Source organism: Megalops cyprinoides, chromosome 6 (assembly GCF_013368585.1).
Source record: "Megalops cyprinoides isolate fMegCyp1 chromosome 6, fMegCyp1.pri, whole genome shotgun sequence".
NCBI lineage: Eukaryota > Metazoa > Chordata > Actinopteri > Elopiformes > Megalopidae > Megalops > Megalops cyprinoides.
Window position 1 is genome coordinate 24,149 of NC_050588.1, and position 17,756 is coordinate 41,904.

General features: G+C 45.5%; 1 protein-coding gene across 2 annotated transcripts; it reads right to left on the reverse strand.

The window, feature by feature from the left end:
• Nucleotides 1–3,678: 3,678 nt before the first annotated feature.
• Nucleotides 3,679–13,691, reverse strand: LOC118779345 (vitamin D3 receptor A-like). 2 transcript variants are annotated; one of them, XM_036531405.1, is made up of 8 exons: nucleotides 13,540–13,691; nucleotides 11,758–11,888; nucleotides 10,862–11,046; nucleotides 9,902–10,001; nucleotides 9,252–9,435; nucleotides 8,405–8,556; nucleotides 4,626–4,742; nucleotides 3,679–3,932 (listed from the first exon to the last, which is right to left on the reverse strand). In XM_036531405.1, exons 1-8 carry the CDS (start codon nucleotides 13,683–13,685, stop codon nucleotides 3,679–3,681), a joined length of 1,269 nt encoding a protein of 422 aa, XP_036387298.1. In that variant the 5' UTR covers nucleotides 13,686–13,691. The 2 variants fall into 2 exon arrangements, with proteins under 2 accessions (XP_036387298.1, XP_036387297.1); XM_036531404.1 differs by having other exon boundaries at nucleotides 9,252–9,426; nucleotides 13,540–13,685.
• Nucleotides 13,692–17,756: the final 4,065 nt, after the last annotated feature.

Below are 17,756 nucleotides of genomic sequence, written 5' to 3' on the forward strand. Positions count from 1 at the left end.
TGTAAATTGTGAGGTGGAGCCGCCATGGATTGGACTTGTCAGTCCAGCACATCCCACAGACGCTCAATCGGATTGAGATCTGGAGAATTTGGAGGTCAGGGCAATCCCAAAGGTGCTCTATTGGATGAAGATCTGGTGACTGTGGAGGCCATTGGAGTACACTGAACTCATTGTAATTTTCCTAGAACCAGTTTGAGATGACATGTGCTTTGTGGCATGGCACGTTATCCTGCTGGAAGTAGCCATTAGAAGATGGGTAGACCATGGTCATAAGGGGATGCACATGGTCCGCAGGTAGGCTGTGGCAGTTAAACAATGCTCAATTGGTATTAAGGTGCCTAATGTGTGTCAAGAAAATGTTCCCCACGTCACTACACCACCACTTCCAGCCTGAACCGTTGACACAGGCAGGATGGATCCATGGATTCATGTTGTTTATGCCAAATTCTGAACCTACCATCTGCATGTCGCAGCAGAAATCGAGATTCGTCAGACCAGGCGATGTTTTTCCAATCATCTACCGTCCAGTTTTGGTGAGCCTGTGCCCACTGTAGCCTCAGTTTCCTGTCCTTAGCTGAGAGGAGTGGTACCTGGAGGGGTCTTCTGCTGTAGTGGCATAAGCGGAAAGTCTCTATCCTGGTTCAGGTCTTATCTGTCAGAGCGACATCACTTTCTTCATTAACAATAAGTCTTCCAAACGCTCCAGAGTAAGACATGGAATACCACAAGGATCCGTGCTTGGACCTTTGCTCTTTTCTTTATACATGGTGCCTCTTGGAAATATCATTCGTAAACATGGCATTAATTTCCACTGTTATGAAGATGATACCCAGGTATACATATAGGCCAAGCCTGATCTCTCCTTGGAAATATCAAACATTGAAGCCTGTCTCAAAGATATAAAGTCATGGATGGCACATAATTTCCTCCTTCTAAATTCGGACAAAACAGAAATATTGGATTATTGGCCCAAAGTCTATCAGGAGCAAACTCACCAATATTACATTAAATCTTGATGGTGTCTCACTGGCCTCAAATGCAACCATCAAAGACCTTAGTGTCACAATTGATCCTGAGCTCTCTTTTGAAACACATAAAAAACACCTCTAGGACTGCTTTCTTTCATTTGAGGAATATTGCGAAAATCAGGAAATTTCTATCAATACATGACACTGAAAAGCTAATCCACGCTTTTGTTACATCCAGATTGGACTACTGTAATGCCCTGTTGTCAGGATGTGCATATACCTCCCTAAAGCCCCTTCAGTTGGATCAAAATGCAGCTGCTCGTATTCTAACTAAAACAAAGAACTTTGAGCACATTACCCCAGTAGCCTCGGTCCTAGACTAGACAGCCTAGACAGTCCTTTGGGATTTCACCCTTAGAGCGCAGCATTCCATCCATCACAGATTCATGGCATGACAGACACTTCATGCAGCGGCAACATATTTCACCTTTTAAACTAACAAAGAGTTTTTTCCCCACACCCAATTCTCATGTCAATGGCAGAGTCTGAACTCAGAGCAAATCATTTGAAATAATTCATTCCCACCATAGAACACAGGATTTATTATGTCAAAGTAGTTTTTATAAGAGGAAAACAAAATAAGATCAGTAAAATACCTGCATAAATGTGACAATGTCCTTTATCTGAGCATTCCCTATTGAGCACCAATATGTACAGCAAAGTATGTGTCGGGTAATATTTACACAGTGTAACCAGTACAGGGTAGCAAAGCTTATGCCAACACATAGGATTCATCATATCCCTTAGCCTTCATACAGCTCCACTTCAGAGTCTTGGGAGAGTGAAGTTGTGAAAGAGTATCAGACCTTCAGCCTCCTGCTGTACTGAAAATAATTCAGCCATTTACCGAAAGAGAGCAGTGCTCTTCCTATATCAGGCATGTGTACTCTGAAATGCACTCATTTTGTTATGACACCACTTTATTGCAGTATAAAAACAACCCCGCTATCTTGGGGCCCAGGAGGCATGTTAGCCTACAACCATTTGTTTGCTCACAGTGGACGGTAAGCCAACATCGAGCAGCTCAGCTCAACTGAGTCGCCGAGGACCACATGAGTGGGAACTCCACACTGCACTAGGAATGGCTGTAGCTCTGTGGCTGAAGTACTAGTGAAACCGAAATGTGCCTCATGTCTCTGGATGGTAAACTCATTATGCCTATCATACACGCTGTATCAAAGGCACCAACGGAGGGCTTGCTGTGAATTAACACACAATGTCTGCCGAGGACTTCCCATCAAACCATAGCAGGGCTTGGCTGACTGGTTAACTGTTAAGAGAATTTAAAACTGGGTCAAACACAACAGTGTGAACAGATTAGCATTAAGAAGCAGTGGAGAAGAGACTGATGGGCACAAAGACACACAGCCATAAGATCCACAACCCAACCGTAGATCAGACTCTGAAGCACTAGCTGTTGCATGGTAATATAATGCCCTGCTATACAAACACACAGAGAAAGAAGGCGCTCTCACTGTATGTGTGTGTATGTCACACACGCATGCTACACTCACACCCCTTAGTGGCAGGCATACATACAACACACAGTATGCTGTAATATACAAGACTATGTCCTTTGTTTCAATAGGATCAATTCATCTTAAATACAGACATATATATATATTTGTATTAAAATTCAGTATATTTATATAAATTACCTCAAATCAATTCCTTCTTTTTTCCACGTTACCACAACCTTTTTCCACGTTACCACAACCTCTGACCTGCAGATGAAAACTACTCCCCCAAAGGTCCATCATCATTTACATTTTACATTTACATTTATTCATTTGGCAGACGCTTTTATCCAAAGCGACTTACATAGGTTACAGTTCTTTACAATGTTATCCATTTATACAGCTGGATATTATTTACTGAGGCAACTGTGGGTTAAGTACCTTGCCCAAGGGTACAGCAGCAGTGTCCCAGCGGGGATCGAACCGGCAACCTTTCGGTTACGAGTCCTGCTCCTTAACCACTATGCTACACTGCCGCCTATCATGGTGCCGTTCTCCTGGAGCAGAATGAGCCTGTGCCATGTCTTTCAAATCTTTATGCCAAACACAGAAGAGTACATATTGTGGAAGGGAATAGATAAAATCCTGTCCCCACACTCACTCACTCAGGGCTGGTATTATACCATTCTGACTACACACTCACACATTCAGGGCTAAGATGATACCAATCTGCCCCCACACTCACTCAGGGCTGAGATCAAACCACTCTGTCCCCACACCCACTCACTCAGGGCTCAGATGATGCCACTCTGTCCCCACACCCACTCACTCAGGGCTCAGATGATGCCACTCTGTCCCCACACCCACTCACTCAGGGCTCAGATGATACCACTCCACCCCAACACTCACTCACTCAGGGCTGAGATGATACCACTCTGTCCCCACACTCACTCACTCACTCAAGGCTGGGATTATAACACTCTTTCCCCATACTCACTCAAGGCTCAGATGATACCACTCTGTCCCCTCCCTCACTCACTCACTCACTCACTCAAGGCTGGGATTATACCACTCTCTCCCCACACTCACTCAATCACTCAGGGCTGAAATTATACCACTCTGTCCGCACACCCACTCACTAGGGGTTGGGATTATACCACTCTGTCCCCCCACTCACTCACAGCCCCAGGGCACTAGGACACCTGGCTGCCGAAGACCTCGAGGACAAGCGGCGTGAGCTGCATGCTGTGCTCAGGTTGAAAGGACAGCGAGCGGTACTGCTTGGAGTGCTCCTCATTCAGGCTCCGCAGGTCTGCCAGCTTCTGAATCATCTTGGCGTAGAGGAGGCGGCCGCCTGGGTGGTGCACACGGATGTAAGCCTGCAGCGCCTCCGACAGCCGGTCCTGCAGCAGCTCAATGCGGGTGTGGTCCTGTACCCCGGGTCGGTCTGGGGGATCACACAGGCATTGGTAGTGTATTGGTATTGGTAGCATTGGTAGACAGGGGTACAGACACAAGCTTCACACACACACACTGAGCACTCTTTTGCACCCAGGGTCCAACTCACTTTCGATACCTTTCTACTTCATGTATCCAGGGAACATTCTTACTGCTGCAATGCCAAATTCCTGTGAAACTGGGCTGCTCTAAAGGAAGGATTTCATCTCTGAAATATTTTGTCTGCATAGACACACGGTAACAGATACTATTGGCCCTTGCTAATAATGTTAGGTTGCCAACAAGCTAGACAGTGATCGATGTGATATTGAAACTGAACCTTATAGAAAATAGTATCAAGCCAGAGTGGTAGCAAGAAAGTCTGAGCTTTTTTTGAGCTTGCTATAGAAGCAGAAAATTCAATTCAATTTCAATGAACTTTAAATTTTTGGTCTGGGTAATTTTTCATGACTTTTCATTACAGTGACATATTTAACACTTTCCAGGACTTTTCCATGATGAAAAATATTTTCAAGGATTTCCTCAAGCCATGGGAACCCTATCTATCATATTAGTTCACAGAGGTCAGTGAGAGAAAATGGGGCCCTGGAGCTCCGATTCCACACAGGTACGTACCTGGAGGCCCAGAGCTCTAATTCCACATAGGTACATACCTGGAGCTCTGATCCACACAGGGACATACCTGGAGACAGCAGGCAGATGGCCATGAGTAGCACATGCTCCTCTTCATGGAGATTGAGCTTCTTCAACCCCACCTGGAACTTCACCAGAGGCTCTAGCAGGTCCAAGGTGTGTCCCGCTGGGCAGAGAGATAGCATTCACCTCCAGCAATGACATTTAAGTGGCACTAAGTGTGCACTAGAGCTGGGAAAAATAATTGTTTTTACGATGCATCGCGATGCAAAAGTGAAAGATTCTGCATCCGTGCAGAAACAGAAAATAATTGATTCTTAAAAACTGTAATTAACCCTTTCGCGCGTACAGTCACACCGGTGTGATTAGCCGTTTTGCACGTATGCTAAAAACCGAACTAGGGTTGGACGATGGCTGACAGACATCACGGTGTTGAGCCGGCATCGTGATTTAAACCGCCAACCGCCCCCCGACACAGACAGCTGGGCGCATCCTGCCACACACACACTATAATTCCAGTGTCTCTACTATAACGTAAAAAATATATATTTATTACCTCCCCGGGGATCAATTTGAGCCGTAGAACTGATGAATGTGTAGACCTATTTCAAGGAGTGTCAGCCAGAGAGCGCAAAAATGAAGGATGGGTTTATTCTAATTATTATATTAGCTCTTTGCGCCTGATTTAAAGGAAAAACAGCTTATTTAAACACACTATACCGCCCAGTGAAAGCATGTTTTAATTTAGGCGCACACATAAAAAATATTTTTAAATCTACCTGGTTTGCAAATACCTCAGTAAATCAGGGGGCAAGTCTTTTTTTCTATCGCAAAACCGAGGATCAAAACTTACCTACAGAGCGAACTCTCCCGTTCTCTACTATATCTGTCTTAAACTAATAATTCCTAATCGTTATATTTTTATAAACCTTTTTCACCATGTCTCGCCCTGCACATTTAACTATATTTCATGTTTAGGAAAAATATAATCAATGAATTATTAATATTGTAATGACGAGAGGAAACTCTTGCTGATTTTTAGCATTATTAAGCGTCTCATAGTTTTCAGTTAGCATTTGCTATATTTTTTAATGTTAAATCCCTGTTTCCTCAAAGCTAAAATTAGCTAGAATTTTTCCAATCTAGTGTTCTAATTTCACCGGTTTTAGCATACGCGTTAAACGGCAAACCACACCGGTGTGAAAACTTGTCTTTTAGTAGATTTTCTTGAACTTTAAATATAATTCAACTGAAAAACAAATAACCATAATCACTAATTTACAACCGCTGTTTTTGAAAACAGCTGTTAAACAAAAAGATGAAGGACAGGATGCATCGTGATGCATCGAGAATCTTTTTGTAATCAAATCGCTACCCTTTGAATCGTAATCGAATCGAATCGTGAGACCAGTAAAGATTCGCACCTCTAGTGTGCACTCACCGTCAACAACACTGACGCAATACTAAGCATACTTTCACCTTTAGCGACATCACTGATGCGGTACGGAACATACACACTCAGCTTTAGTGACAATGATGCAGTACTACACTCACACTCACCTTAAGTGTTGTCATTGATGCAGTACTAAGTGTAGCGGAGCTGAAGTGATTAGCTCGTGTGAGTCCTGCGTAAAGCCTTAGGTAGCGGGTAGCAGGTAGCCGAGTGGTTGCAGCGGCTACGTCACTCCCCCTGAGACCTGGTTAAGTAGCGTTGTCGCCGACAGGCTAACGGCAATTTGCCTTTAGCTCAACTGGCAACGACGCTGGCTGTAAGGGGTTGGCAGCGAGCAGTAACAACCTCGGTTCGAAACTCGCTCGCCGACCCACGTAACATCATATTAAAACACAACGCAAGAGACCACCCGTTACATTGGTGCCGTGACCCGGATCACTGGCTAAAGCACAGCTTGGCCGCCAGTGGTCGCTGAGGAGTCAGAGGAGGTCAAAGGGGGGTGAGTGTAGCGGAGCTGAAGTGATTAGCTCGTGTGAGTCCTGCGTAAAGCCTTAGGTAGCGGGTAGCAGGTAGCCGAGTGGTTGCAGCGGCTACGTCACTCCCCCTGAGACCTGGTTAAGTAGCGTTGTCGCCGACAGGCTAACGGCAATTTGCCTTTAGCTCAACTGGCAACGACGCTGGCTTTAAGGGGTTGGCAGCGAGCAGTAAGAACCTCGGTTCGAAACTCGCTCGCTCGCCGACCCACGTAACATCACATTAAAAACACAACGCAAGAGACCACCCGTTACATAAGCATATGGTCACCTTTAGTGATGTCATTGATACAGTACCAAACACGTTCTCACCTTAACTGACGTTATTGATGCAGTATAAAACACACCTTTAGTGATGTCATTGATGCAGTACTACACACACTCACCTTTAGTGATGTCACTGATACAGTACTAAGCACAAGCTCACCTTTAGTAACATCATTGATACAGCACCAAACATGCTCTGACTTTAACTGACATCGTTAATGCAGTGCTAACAACAAACTCACCTTTAGTGATGTCGTTGATGCAGGAGTAAAAACACACTCACCTTTAAAGTGGACATGAAACACTAGATGTAGTTAGCATAATTTACAAGATGGATTCCCACTCTAAAAATCCTTCTAGGTTTAACACTGTCAGTGAAACTGGATTTAAAATAATAAGTAATCTAAGTTACATTTTTGAAACAAGTGTACCACCATCTTGTTTTAGCGTAGAATGCGACGTCATGAGGTTGGTTGTCTTGGACATTCTACATTAGTTTACATTAGCTAACTAGTGACAGCACTGACAATCACTGACTCAATGGAAAATAAGAAAAGCCAAACTAAAACGCGATGCAAGGGGGGTCCCTTTTGTATTGCTCCTGGATGCAGCAATGAATTTTATAGAGTCAAAAACCAAAGAAAGATTGTCCATTTTCATACTTTGCCTCTTAAGCGGCAAGTGGTTCTTTATCGTTGGCTAGCTGCACTGAGATGAAAGAATCCCCCTGTTAGCCGTGATGCTAGGGTTTGTGGCGAGCACTTTGTGAACAAGGATGATCTGGATGAGAGTCAGACGTACTGGTGGTTCGCCAGACCAACAAGCTGAAGTCCGAGGCCACTCCCTCTGTGTTTGACTTTTCCTTTTATAAGATTGGGTGTACAGACCATCCGACCCAGTCTAATAGCAAAGAAGTAGCTGGGCGCCATAAGGAAAGGGCCCAACGGCATGACCATCTGGCAGAGCAGAGAAAGGTACAACCAGGGTTATGTTACGTCTTTTCTCATCAAAGCAGAGCCATCTAGTTTACAAGATAATGATTAGATAATATGTAACGGATAATGTAGATAATATGTAAGGGATAATATACAGCGAGCCGGTCATTATTGCGAAATAAACCCTGACGGGGTGATGCAAGACCTCGACGCGAAGCTGTACATTATCCGCTTATTACACGGCTACTTACTAAAGAAATCAATAATTTGACACAAAATATTGATTTAAAATGATTTTATTGATTCTTTTTATTACTTTTCTCTCGAACAACAAGCAAGTTTCTCTTGAAATTCTATGTACCACCGCTGCAACTGCTGTCTTCCTTGGTCGACTTTCCAAATAACCAACCTCATGACATTGACAGTCAGTGATGCAACGGTAATATGGTGGCGAGCCAGAGCAAAAGCATGAGTTAGTACCAAACATAAATCTATTATAATTTAAAGTGTAATTGTTTTATATCTAAAATTTTCTCAAAATAAATTCCCACACACTTAATTCTGTACAAAACTCATCAAAATTAAGCTGTTTCATGTCCACTTTCATGATGTGTTGATGCCGTGCTAAAGACATTCTCACCTTTAGTGACATCGTTGATGCAGTACTTGAAGTCAGGCCCGCCACAGCTCCAGGACATGTCCTCCAAGTTGAAAGACTGGTTTGAGCGCAGCATGATGACCTCAATGGCGCTGGACTTGAGCAGGGCAATTTGGTCCTCGGCCGTCAGTTCTCTACACAAGGCAGGGCCACAGTCTCAAAGGTCAAAGGTTGAGGTGTGGCTTTAGCATGTGAGCCAGCACAGAGAATATGAAGTATCTCACACAGCTCCTCTGACAGTGTTCAGCTGAAGCACACATAATCCTTCTTGCATTCAGATATCCAGCCCAGGACGGGCACGAAAACTCTCGACTGGCTGGTGAACTGGTAATGATGGTCAGGCTGTTTGTCACAGCAGGGGTTTCTTTTCCTGTTTAGCCAAGGGAGGTACAGGGAAGGAACACTATGCACAGAATGTTGAGGGCATTCTTCCTCTACCTGGAAACTAGAAGTTCCACCTTCTATCATACTAAAAGCTTTATTCATTTTTTTTCCAAAATGGCTTGTAATTGGCTTGTACCCAGATGACTATGACATCAAAATTAGCCTAGATAATATCCATCTGGTTTGATATCACAGCTCTGTCAATGTTTGCAAAAACAGCCCCCAGGTTTCATTCTGAAATTAAACTTTTTAGCATCATATACAGAAGAACCAGTCTTCACCTGGACACTTACCAATGACCTATGTAGACTGAACATAACAGCACACAAACGCACACGCATTCAACACGTCAACTCTCTGACCTCCCTGTGAGTACAGTGTAGGAAGCCAGCATTCTGACAGTTAAATGCACCCGTGTACACACAAACACACACCACACACACACCTGAACCCTGGGATCATCTTAGCAAAGCCGATGACCTTCTGGATGCTGTAGCTGACCAGGTCGGCCAGGTGTGGTAGCATGGACAGGTGAGGGCTCTCCTCCTCGCTGGCCTCAGGGCTGCCACTGTCATCCTGGTACATCATCAGCAGGTTGTTGAAGTTCATCACCTTCATGTCTGTAGACTCTGCAGGAAGACGATCCAATCAGGGCACACTTCAAAGAAGTGTGCGTCTGTGTGTGAGTAATTCTAAAATGGTGCTTTTTTATCATCACATTTACTGAAAGAAAAAAAATTACACAAGAATCCTCTCTTCAAAGCATTTTGACTCGCTGCGGCAGGAATTCTTTTCACACACGGGGCAGCAGTGTAGCCTAGTGGTTAAGGAGCAGGACTTGTAACCAAAACGTTGCCGGTTCGATTCCCCATGGGGCCAGTGCTGCTGTACCCTTGGGCAAGGTACTTAACCCATAATTGCCTCCGTAAATATCCAGCTGTATAAATAGATAGCAATGTAAAAACCTGTAATTGATGTAAGTTGCTCTGGATGAGAGTGTCTTGCTAAATGCCAATAATGTAATGCAATAATAATGTAATCAAAGAAAGAGCTAAGCGCTCATGGTGATGCCATTAACTGGGGCTGTGTTCTTACCGGGGGAGTGTCCGAGGGAGCTGGAGGAGGCATCAGAGAGCGAGTGCAGGGACGCAGCCCGACTCGCGCTGCGCGTGACAGGACCCTCACGCACTGGTGGCTGTAGCGTGCACACACAAATCACACAAGAGCAGAAACACTCAGTGCCAGCAGTGCACACAACACCGGCATGACTGAGCTCTACTACAATGGGCTGCAGAAACACTGTACCAAATCAACGTCTTGTCATTACTTGAAGCCAGGAGGTTTACACTGGGAGAGCACATGGTCTGTAAAACGCTCATTAATAACAGTTTATGCTGGGGACTGAAGGCATCTCTGGAGGTCCCAGAATGTGCTGAATGGGAATAAACGTTGGCAGTTTTGAGAAGTCATTTCTGTAGGAATGCCTGAACCAAACATAATCCGAAGATGTGCTAAAACACAGTAACTGTGAGTAGTCAGAGGAAAGGGAAAACACACCGGTGGTTAAGCGCATCTGCACTCCCACATAGTCACCATCTTAAACCAAACCAAATCTCGATGCTTAAACCAAACTAAAGTGTGATGTGTGCTCCAGCACGTTTTGTCAAAGTAAAACCATGACTATAATACTGTATGTAGTTTTATATAAGTGTAAACATATTGTAAAGGTGTATTCACACTGTTGACCTGCCTATGTGAGAGAATATACCTTACATCTGAGAGAATACCAATGTGCGGGTATTGGTATTGACATGAATAAACGCAAAGCAATTTGAGGTTCTCCACTCAGTTACAATGTGTGAGCAGACTTGATCATCATCATTAACAATGTAATGTTGAAAATAGTGATCATCATCAATGAAAAAAATGAGATCAATACATGGATGTATGTTCTTGTCAACATACTGCCTATGTTCTTGTGTATGACTGGCAGAGGCGTAGTGCTGCTGTCATCTTTATGTACAGCGACTGAGGAATGTGTTGAGAGTCGCTGACCCGAAAGCGAGTGAAGTCGGAGTAGGACTCGTCGTAGGTCTTGTGGTGCGCCTCCACCAATATGGCAATGACATGGCTCTGCTCCTCGCTCAGATGCGGCCTAAGTGCCTCCCGTGCCGCCTCCTCCTCTTTGCGCTTCTGGATCAGGTCCTTCTTCCGCTGCACCTCCTCATCTGTCAGGATGACTGTGAGGAGCAGGTCCTCTCACATATAATGCTTATCATGACTCAGCTCCTGCCTCCTGAACTCGGCTCATTCCTCCCTCAGCTCGGCTCCTACCTCCTTACTTCAGCTCCAACCCATTCAACTCAGCTTCTACCTCCCCAGCTTGGCTCCTACCTTCCTCAACTCGGCTCATACCTCCCTCAGCTCGAGCTCCTACCACCTTAACTCAGCTCCAACCAATTCCTACCTCTCTCAACCTCATCAGCATGACTGAGGGGAAGAGGGCCAGTATCATGTAAGGCCTACCGCAACTAAATTCAATTTCTTTTCCAAGTACAACACAGCAAGTAAATAAGTTCTTCAATAGCCTCAACTGAATTAGCAATTAATATTGTATTTATGTGTATTGTTATTTATTGTATTTATGTGCTAAATACATTGATATCATAATAAACGTTTAGCTTCTAAAAGCAGAAGTCTGAATTGCAAGTTTACAGGCTGCTAAATATTTGCTTGCCATTATAAACAGTAACACTTGACCAGTGGCTGGCAGTGTCTGGAGGTCCTCAGTGGACCACGAAGTTCGAGCAGATTTCCCCCAGCGAGGCTGGCACAGGGCTGGAGTTTCTGTGTGCAGCAGCTTAAATCTGACTGCTTATGTGTAACAGTCAGCGTCAGGAGTAGAGATGTATGAGGTGATCCTGGATGAGCAGTAGGCTCAGAGGACTTACACTCTTTCATCATGCCAATGTCCAAACAGCGCTTCAGCCGACAGGCCTGGCAGTGCCGCCGGTTGTCCTTGGTAATGGTGCAGCTACTGCTGAACGGGCAGGTGAAGCTAGCCTTGCGCTTCATACTGCGCCTAGGAGACAGACAGAGAGAGCACACAGTGTGTGTGTGTGGGGGGGGGGCAGACAGACAGACAGACCAAGAGAGCACAAAGTGAGAGACAGAGAGAAACAGGCATCATTTAAAAGTTGCTAAGAGTGTTATGTTAATTTAACTAGTTAACTAGATACCGTACAGCACTGATTCTCAGTCCTGCTCCTGAGGGCCCCCTGCTCCGCATGTTTTCCATCTTTCCCTGCTCTTCTTACCTGACTGAACTCATCAGTGGCACTTTTGATTAGCTGAGCACACTTGATTTAATCAAGAGCAAGACCACTAATTTCACTCAGGTGTGGAGCAAGGATAGATAGAAGATATGCAGGACAAGGGGGCTCCAGGAGTAGGATTGAGAAACACTGCCCTACAGTACTTCTGTCTCCTGCACAAGGCCTTTTTGCAACTGTGTATTCCTTTTGATTTGACACCTTTGTGCTGTTTTGTTTTATTTCAACACAGACCTGTAGATGGCAGTGAAAGGCTATAGCGTACCATGTCACTGTTATGCCTGAACGCATTGCTCAAGTTTGCTTTAGTTTCTTTCATTTTAGGTAAGTTTAGAAGTTTAGTTTTTTTCAAGAAGATTAACAGCTACATCTTGGTGTCAAGGCTCAGGCAAGGACTCAGGCGCGGACCACGGGAGTTTCGGGTTCCAAGCGTCTTAAATGAAATCGTCAGGCAGATCGCTAAACAGACACGGGCAGGGTCGAAAACCGGAAGGCAGTCCGTGGGCAGAACGAGGATCGGAAACCGGAGCAGGCAGGGTCGGGAACCGGACAGGCAGGCAATCAGGCGAACGTGACAAGGCGGCAGGCAAAAACGAGGTCAGGGTACGAGCAGGGTCAAAAAACAAAGAACACACAGACAGAAGCAAAAAGCAAACTGCGGGGACGAAACAGGAGAAACACACTGCGACGAACTAGCAACAGGACAGGGAAAAGCAGGGAAGATATAGGGCAGGGCTGACGAGGGGATGGGAAGCAGGGTGTGCAGGCAATCAGGCGGGCGGAGACCGGGCGGGGAGCAGGGCAGGACTAAGATACAAGGGAAAACAAAAGCACATGGGCAAGGAAAACAAAAACACAACAGCTAAGGAGGCGGAGCACTGACACTTGGAGCCAGGAAAGCTATGACTTTTGCTTTAAATGGTCTTCAGACTAAAGAAATTCCATTCTTGTGTCCTTTTCCCTTCTTTTTCAAATAATTGGTGTGCCAAGGTACGTCCTGAACCATGACCTAAAATCTGAGGCACATACCGGACTGTGAACTTGGCATGGCGTTATAGCTCCAAAGCTCACAGTGGGCTGCACACCAGCAGAGTGAGCACATTTTTACAAGAAGCCAGCAGCTCGACAGACAAAGAGTGTATAGACACACATAAATACACATACACGCACAACACACACAGGCACACACACACATGCACTCTCACACTGACAGGCACACCTTGCATGCCCTCTCAATCCACATGTCACCTGTCCCATGAAAAGGAGAGGGCTTCAGTTCATGTTTCATAGCACTCCCTGGACAGCCCAACATAGTGTTGCACAACAGGCTCCACCCTGTCACTCATGGCCAGCTCTACCCAGCTCTGCCCCGCACCCGGCGGCCTGTCCCTGTGTGCGCACCTGAAGAAACCCTTGCAGCCCTCGCAGGTCATGGCGTTGAAGTGAAAACCTGTAGCCTTGTCCCCGCAGACGCTGCAGATGCGTGGGACATTGCGGTCAAATTCCTCTGGCCCCGGAGCAGACGTGCTCACTGCTGTGGCTTCCATCACTGCAGAGAGAGCGCGCTTACACTACATTATGCCCACACTACATTTCGTAGCATTACATTCCATGCCCACTACATCTTGGTGATGTATAAAAATGTACACTTCTGGCACTTAATGCTCTCTCAGTTCACTTGGGAAAGATGGACAGAGTGACAGGCAGAGTGGCTCGGAGAGTGGCTGGGAGACAGGCAGAGTGACAGGCAGTTACGGGCAGAATTACGGGCAGAGTGGCTGGGAGACGGCCAGAGTGACGGGCAGAGCGGCTGGGAGATGGGCCGCTCTCATGCAGTCTCTTGATCCCGACAGTTCAGTTCCATGATCACTGCTTTATAGTGAATTTGGTGAAGAATCATTCACCGCCTGCTTGATCGTGCTGTTGTTGAGAATGTGTGTACCAACTGAGGACAACACAAAAGAGTGATATTTTACACCTCTCCACCAGATGAGGCTATCTGACTGTTTTTTGGAATTTTTTTACCGTCATTCAAATCTCGCATCCAGAAACATTTATTTTATATTTACATTTATTCATTTGGCAAATGCTTTTATCCAAAGCGACTTAAAAGTGAGGCAGAGCCCAACACAAGCGAAAGCCATACATGGAGTCACAATATTAGAAGTGCTGCATAACCAAGTTTCAACAGTTGGCTAGACAAGATACAAGCTAGCTGGTAGAGACACAAGTGCATTAAACCATTAATTTTTATGGAGAGTTTAGGACATAAGAAATCGCTTTAGGTGGTAGCAATTCAGGGGATCAGGTAAGGGCGGAATAGCTGTCTTCAGATGTTTCTTAAAAACAATGAGGGATCTGGCAGAATGAAGTGTGGAAGGGCATTCCACCATCAGGGGACAACAGCAGAGAAAGTGCTGATGGTGATTTTGTGCTGCGATGTGATGGGACCACCACACACCATTCAGTAGCAGAGAGTAGTGGTTGGGAGGGAACATATGCTTGTAGTAGAGCGTTCAGGTAGGTAGGTGCAGCTTCGTTGGTTGTTCTGAATGCAAGCACCTCGTACCTCTTGTACCTGATGCGTGCAGCTAGAAGGAGCCAGTGGAGCAAGACAAAGAGTGGTGTAACTTGAGAAACAATAGCAAAAACATTCCCTGTATATCACCACATTCTTGATGAGTGGGAGTCCACCCATTTCTGCAAAAAATCCAGTTTTTTCCCCCCAACCAAATCACCAAAACTAACACCGCATTTACGAAATTACGATTACTACTGGGTAGAAACAGATGAGCCAAAAAAAAAAGCTCTAGAGGCCAAATATAGAAAAGACTATAAAGACTTGGTGGCCCACTCCCTCTACCCATCCAGCACTGAGGGCTCTCCTCTACTGCAGTCAAATGTGAAAACAAATAAAATAGGCCCAATTATGATCAACCTGGCCACTCTCCCCAAAGGCTGAAGCCATTACTGACCTCCCCACAGGAATGGTAGACACCAAAAACAGGACTAATGAAATGGATGGCAGCTATATTCAGTGTGAAAGGCTACACAAGTAGAAAACCGCTGGAGAAGACATGTGAACAGAACAAAGAACTCCACCAGGAATATGTTGAGGATCGGTGGGGTGCGGGAAATTTCTAGTGGGTGGACAGTGTAATAATATGTTGAGTTACATCGTGGCGGAAGGCATCTAGCAGCTTAATAGCTGAGGGAGACCTGAGTGGCGATGGACCTCATGCGTGTGGTGGTCCTTATGTATTCGTTTGTCCTTGCTGGTCGATTTTATTGTTCTTTGTTCTACATTACAGACCTTGTGCATGTTAAAGCTATGGAAACTGTCAGTGGAGAAATCCTCTCTGCTCAAATGGGATGGATCCGCCTGCAATAAGCTGCCAGGCTGAAGGCAGAACCATGGCTCTCCAGGAGCAGGAGAGCATCCTGGAGCCAAGCAATCTACTGCAGCTCTGCCACAGAAGAAAAAATCTATAGCAAACCATCATCATACATTCACTCATCAGTTCAGCACTGCCAGACAGGTGAGGTGAGCAAAGCAGTTCAATTCAGCTGCTGGCATGGGGGCACAAAATGGAGCAAAGCAAATATATTCCCTTAACAGAACTCACCACATCTCTGGGAAAGATTTCATTCGAGAGCTACCGGTGGCCACGGTGTTCACCACCACAGCAGAGCAAAGCTACACCAATGTTCCTGTGAAGCGGGATAGAGACGCATCAGCTGTTTGACCTTTGCCCTGTACTCCTGCCATTGTTCTGATCACTCTACTTAACTGAATGCCTGACTCACTTTTCAATAAGTGAAAATCTGTAGATGTCACCACATTGTCCACGGTGGTACACATTCAGATCATTGCAGAGCAGTCTCAGCCAATGGTAAAACAGCAGTAACTCACTGCTAATTCACACCAGGCTAAACTGCCCCTGGTTTAAACTCGCTGTTAAGATCACCAAGCAAAACTGACCCATTTTTAAACTTGCCACACCAGTCCTGCTGTCCTGGCTTTATGGAGGTGTTAGACATCCAAATGGTGCTACCGGTACACATAATCTATTATTAATTATACATTTCTTATAACAACATTACATATTATAACAACTACTAACCAACGTTATTAATCATGCATGTGTGAAAGGGGCTTTAGTTTCAGTTAATTTGAACAGATGAACCTGGATGCTAGTTCTTTCATTAAGTTAGCTAGTGATAGCTAGATAGGTAGCAGTATTATCTAGCTAGCAGGTTAATGTCAGTTGCAACTATCTAGTCACTATCTATCTGCTCCCAGTTACTGTCGATGGCCTCACAGTAACTTCCTCCACATCTGTGAAGAGCCTGGGTGTCACCCTCAACAACAGACTGGAGACTACATCTCGCAGACAACACGCTCCTGTCGATTCCTCCTCTTCAACATCAGGAGGATTCGCCCATTCTTGACCACCTACTCCACCCAGCTGCTTGTCCAGGCCACCGTACTCTCCCGCATGGACTACTGCAACGCCCTCCTTGCAGTCCTTACAGCCTGCACCATTCAGCCGCTGCAGCTCATCCAAAACGCAGCTTCTAGGCTGATCTACAATCTCCCAAAGTTCTCCCGCGTCACCCCCTTACAGAGATCCCTCCGCTGGCTCCCGGTCGTAGCCAGGATCCGCTTCAAAACCTTGACTCTCACCTTTTCTGCTGCAAAAAAGACTGCCCCGACCTACCTCCAGGACCTCATCCTACCCTATTTGGACACTCTCAGAGCCCAAAAACGCGATTCCCAGGTTTGAACACCACTCAGCATTCACTTTCAAGGAGAATGCCAGAAACTCTATTTGGAGACTCTCAGAGCCCAAAAAACGCCATTCCCATGTTTGAACACCACTCAGCATTCACTTTCCAGTAGACTGCCAGAAACACCATTTGCAACACTGTCAGAGCCCAAAAACTCAATTCCCAGGTTTGAACACCACTCAGCATTCAATTTCAAGGAGAATGCCAGAAACGGTGAGGGTCAAGGGTTTGAAGCGGATCCTGGCTGCGACCAGGAGCCAGCGGAGGGATCTCAGTAAAGGGGTGACATGGGAGAACTTTGGAAGGTTGTTGATTTGATGTTGTTGAGCTGCAGCAGCTGAATAGTGCAGCCTGGGAGGCCTGCAAATTACAGCTATCCCCGGCATGTGGTGTTAGGTTTATTCCCCTATTGTTTTCCCTTTAATCATACCTGATGCAGGCGCACACCTCCAGTTTTCCGAGGCCATGTGAAATGCTTCTGGGGGAAAAAAAACGCCACTCGTATCTATTCAATGTTGATATCATGGCAACAGCACTATGCTGCTTCCATGTGGTAGATAGAAACACATGGCTACAAAGATAAAGAGTGAAAACATATGCTGTGTGTTTTTCAAAGCTAATAAGTAAGTTAACCAACATATAGATACATGTGATATTTTTCTGCCCCGGAAGCATTTCACTGAACTTTGGAGGTGTGCTCCCACATCAGGTATGACTAAAGGGAAAAAAATACAGGTAGAAACCTAACGCCACATACCAGGGATAGCTGTTATTGCGCTAAAAATAGCTGTGCAATATAACGCAACGGTTATATCGCACAGCCCCAC

What these genes read in the sequence shown, in the direction of transcription:
- LOC118779345 (XM_036531405.1), bottom strand. Translation starts at nt 13,685, where the DNA reads ATGGAAGCCACAGCAGTGAGCACGTCTGCTCCGGGGCCAGAGGAATTT. An exon ending in CATTGGCATGATGAAAGAGT is followed by an intron (nt 11,047 to 11,757) that starts GTAAGTCCTCTG and finishes TGCTCCTCACAG; the next exon opens with TCATCCTGACAGATGAGGAG. An exon ending in AAGATGATCCCAGGGTTCAG is followed by an intron (nt 8,557 to 9,251) that starts GTGTGTGTGTGG and finishes TGCCTTGTGTAG; the next exon opens with AGAACTGACGGCCGAGGACC.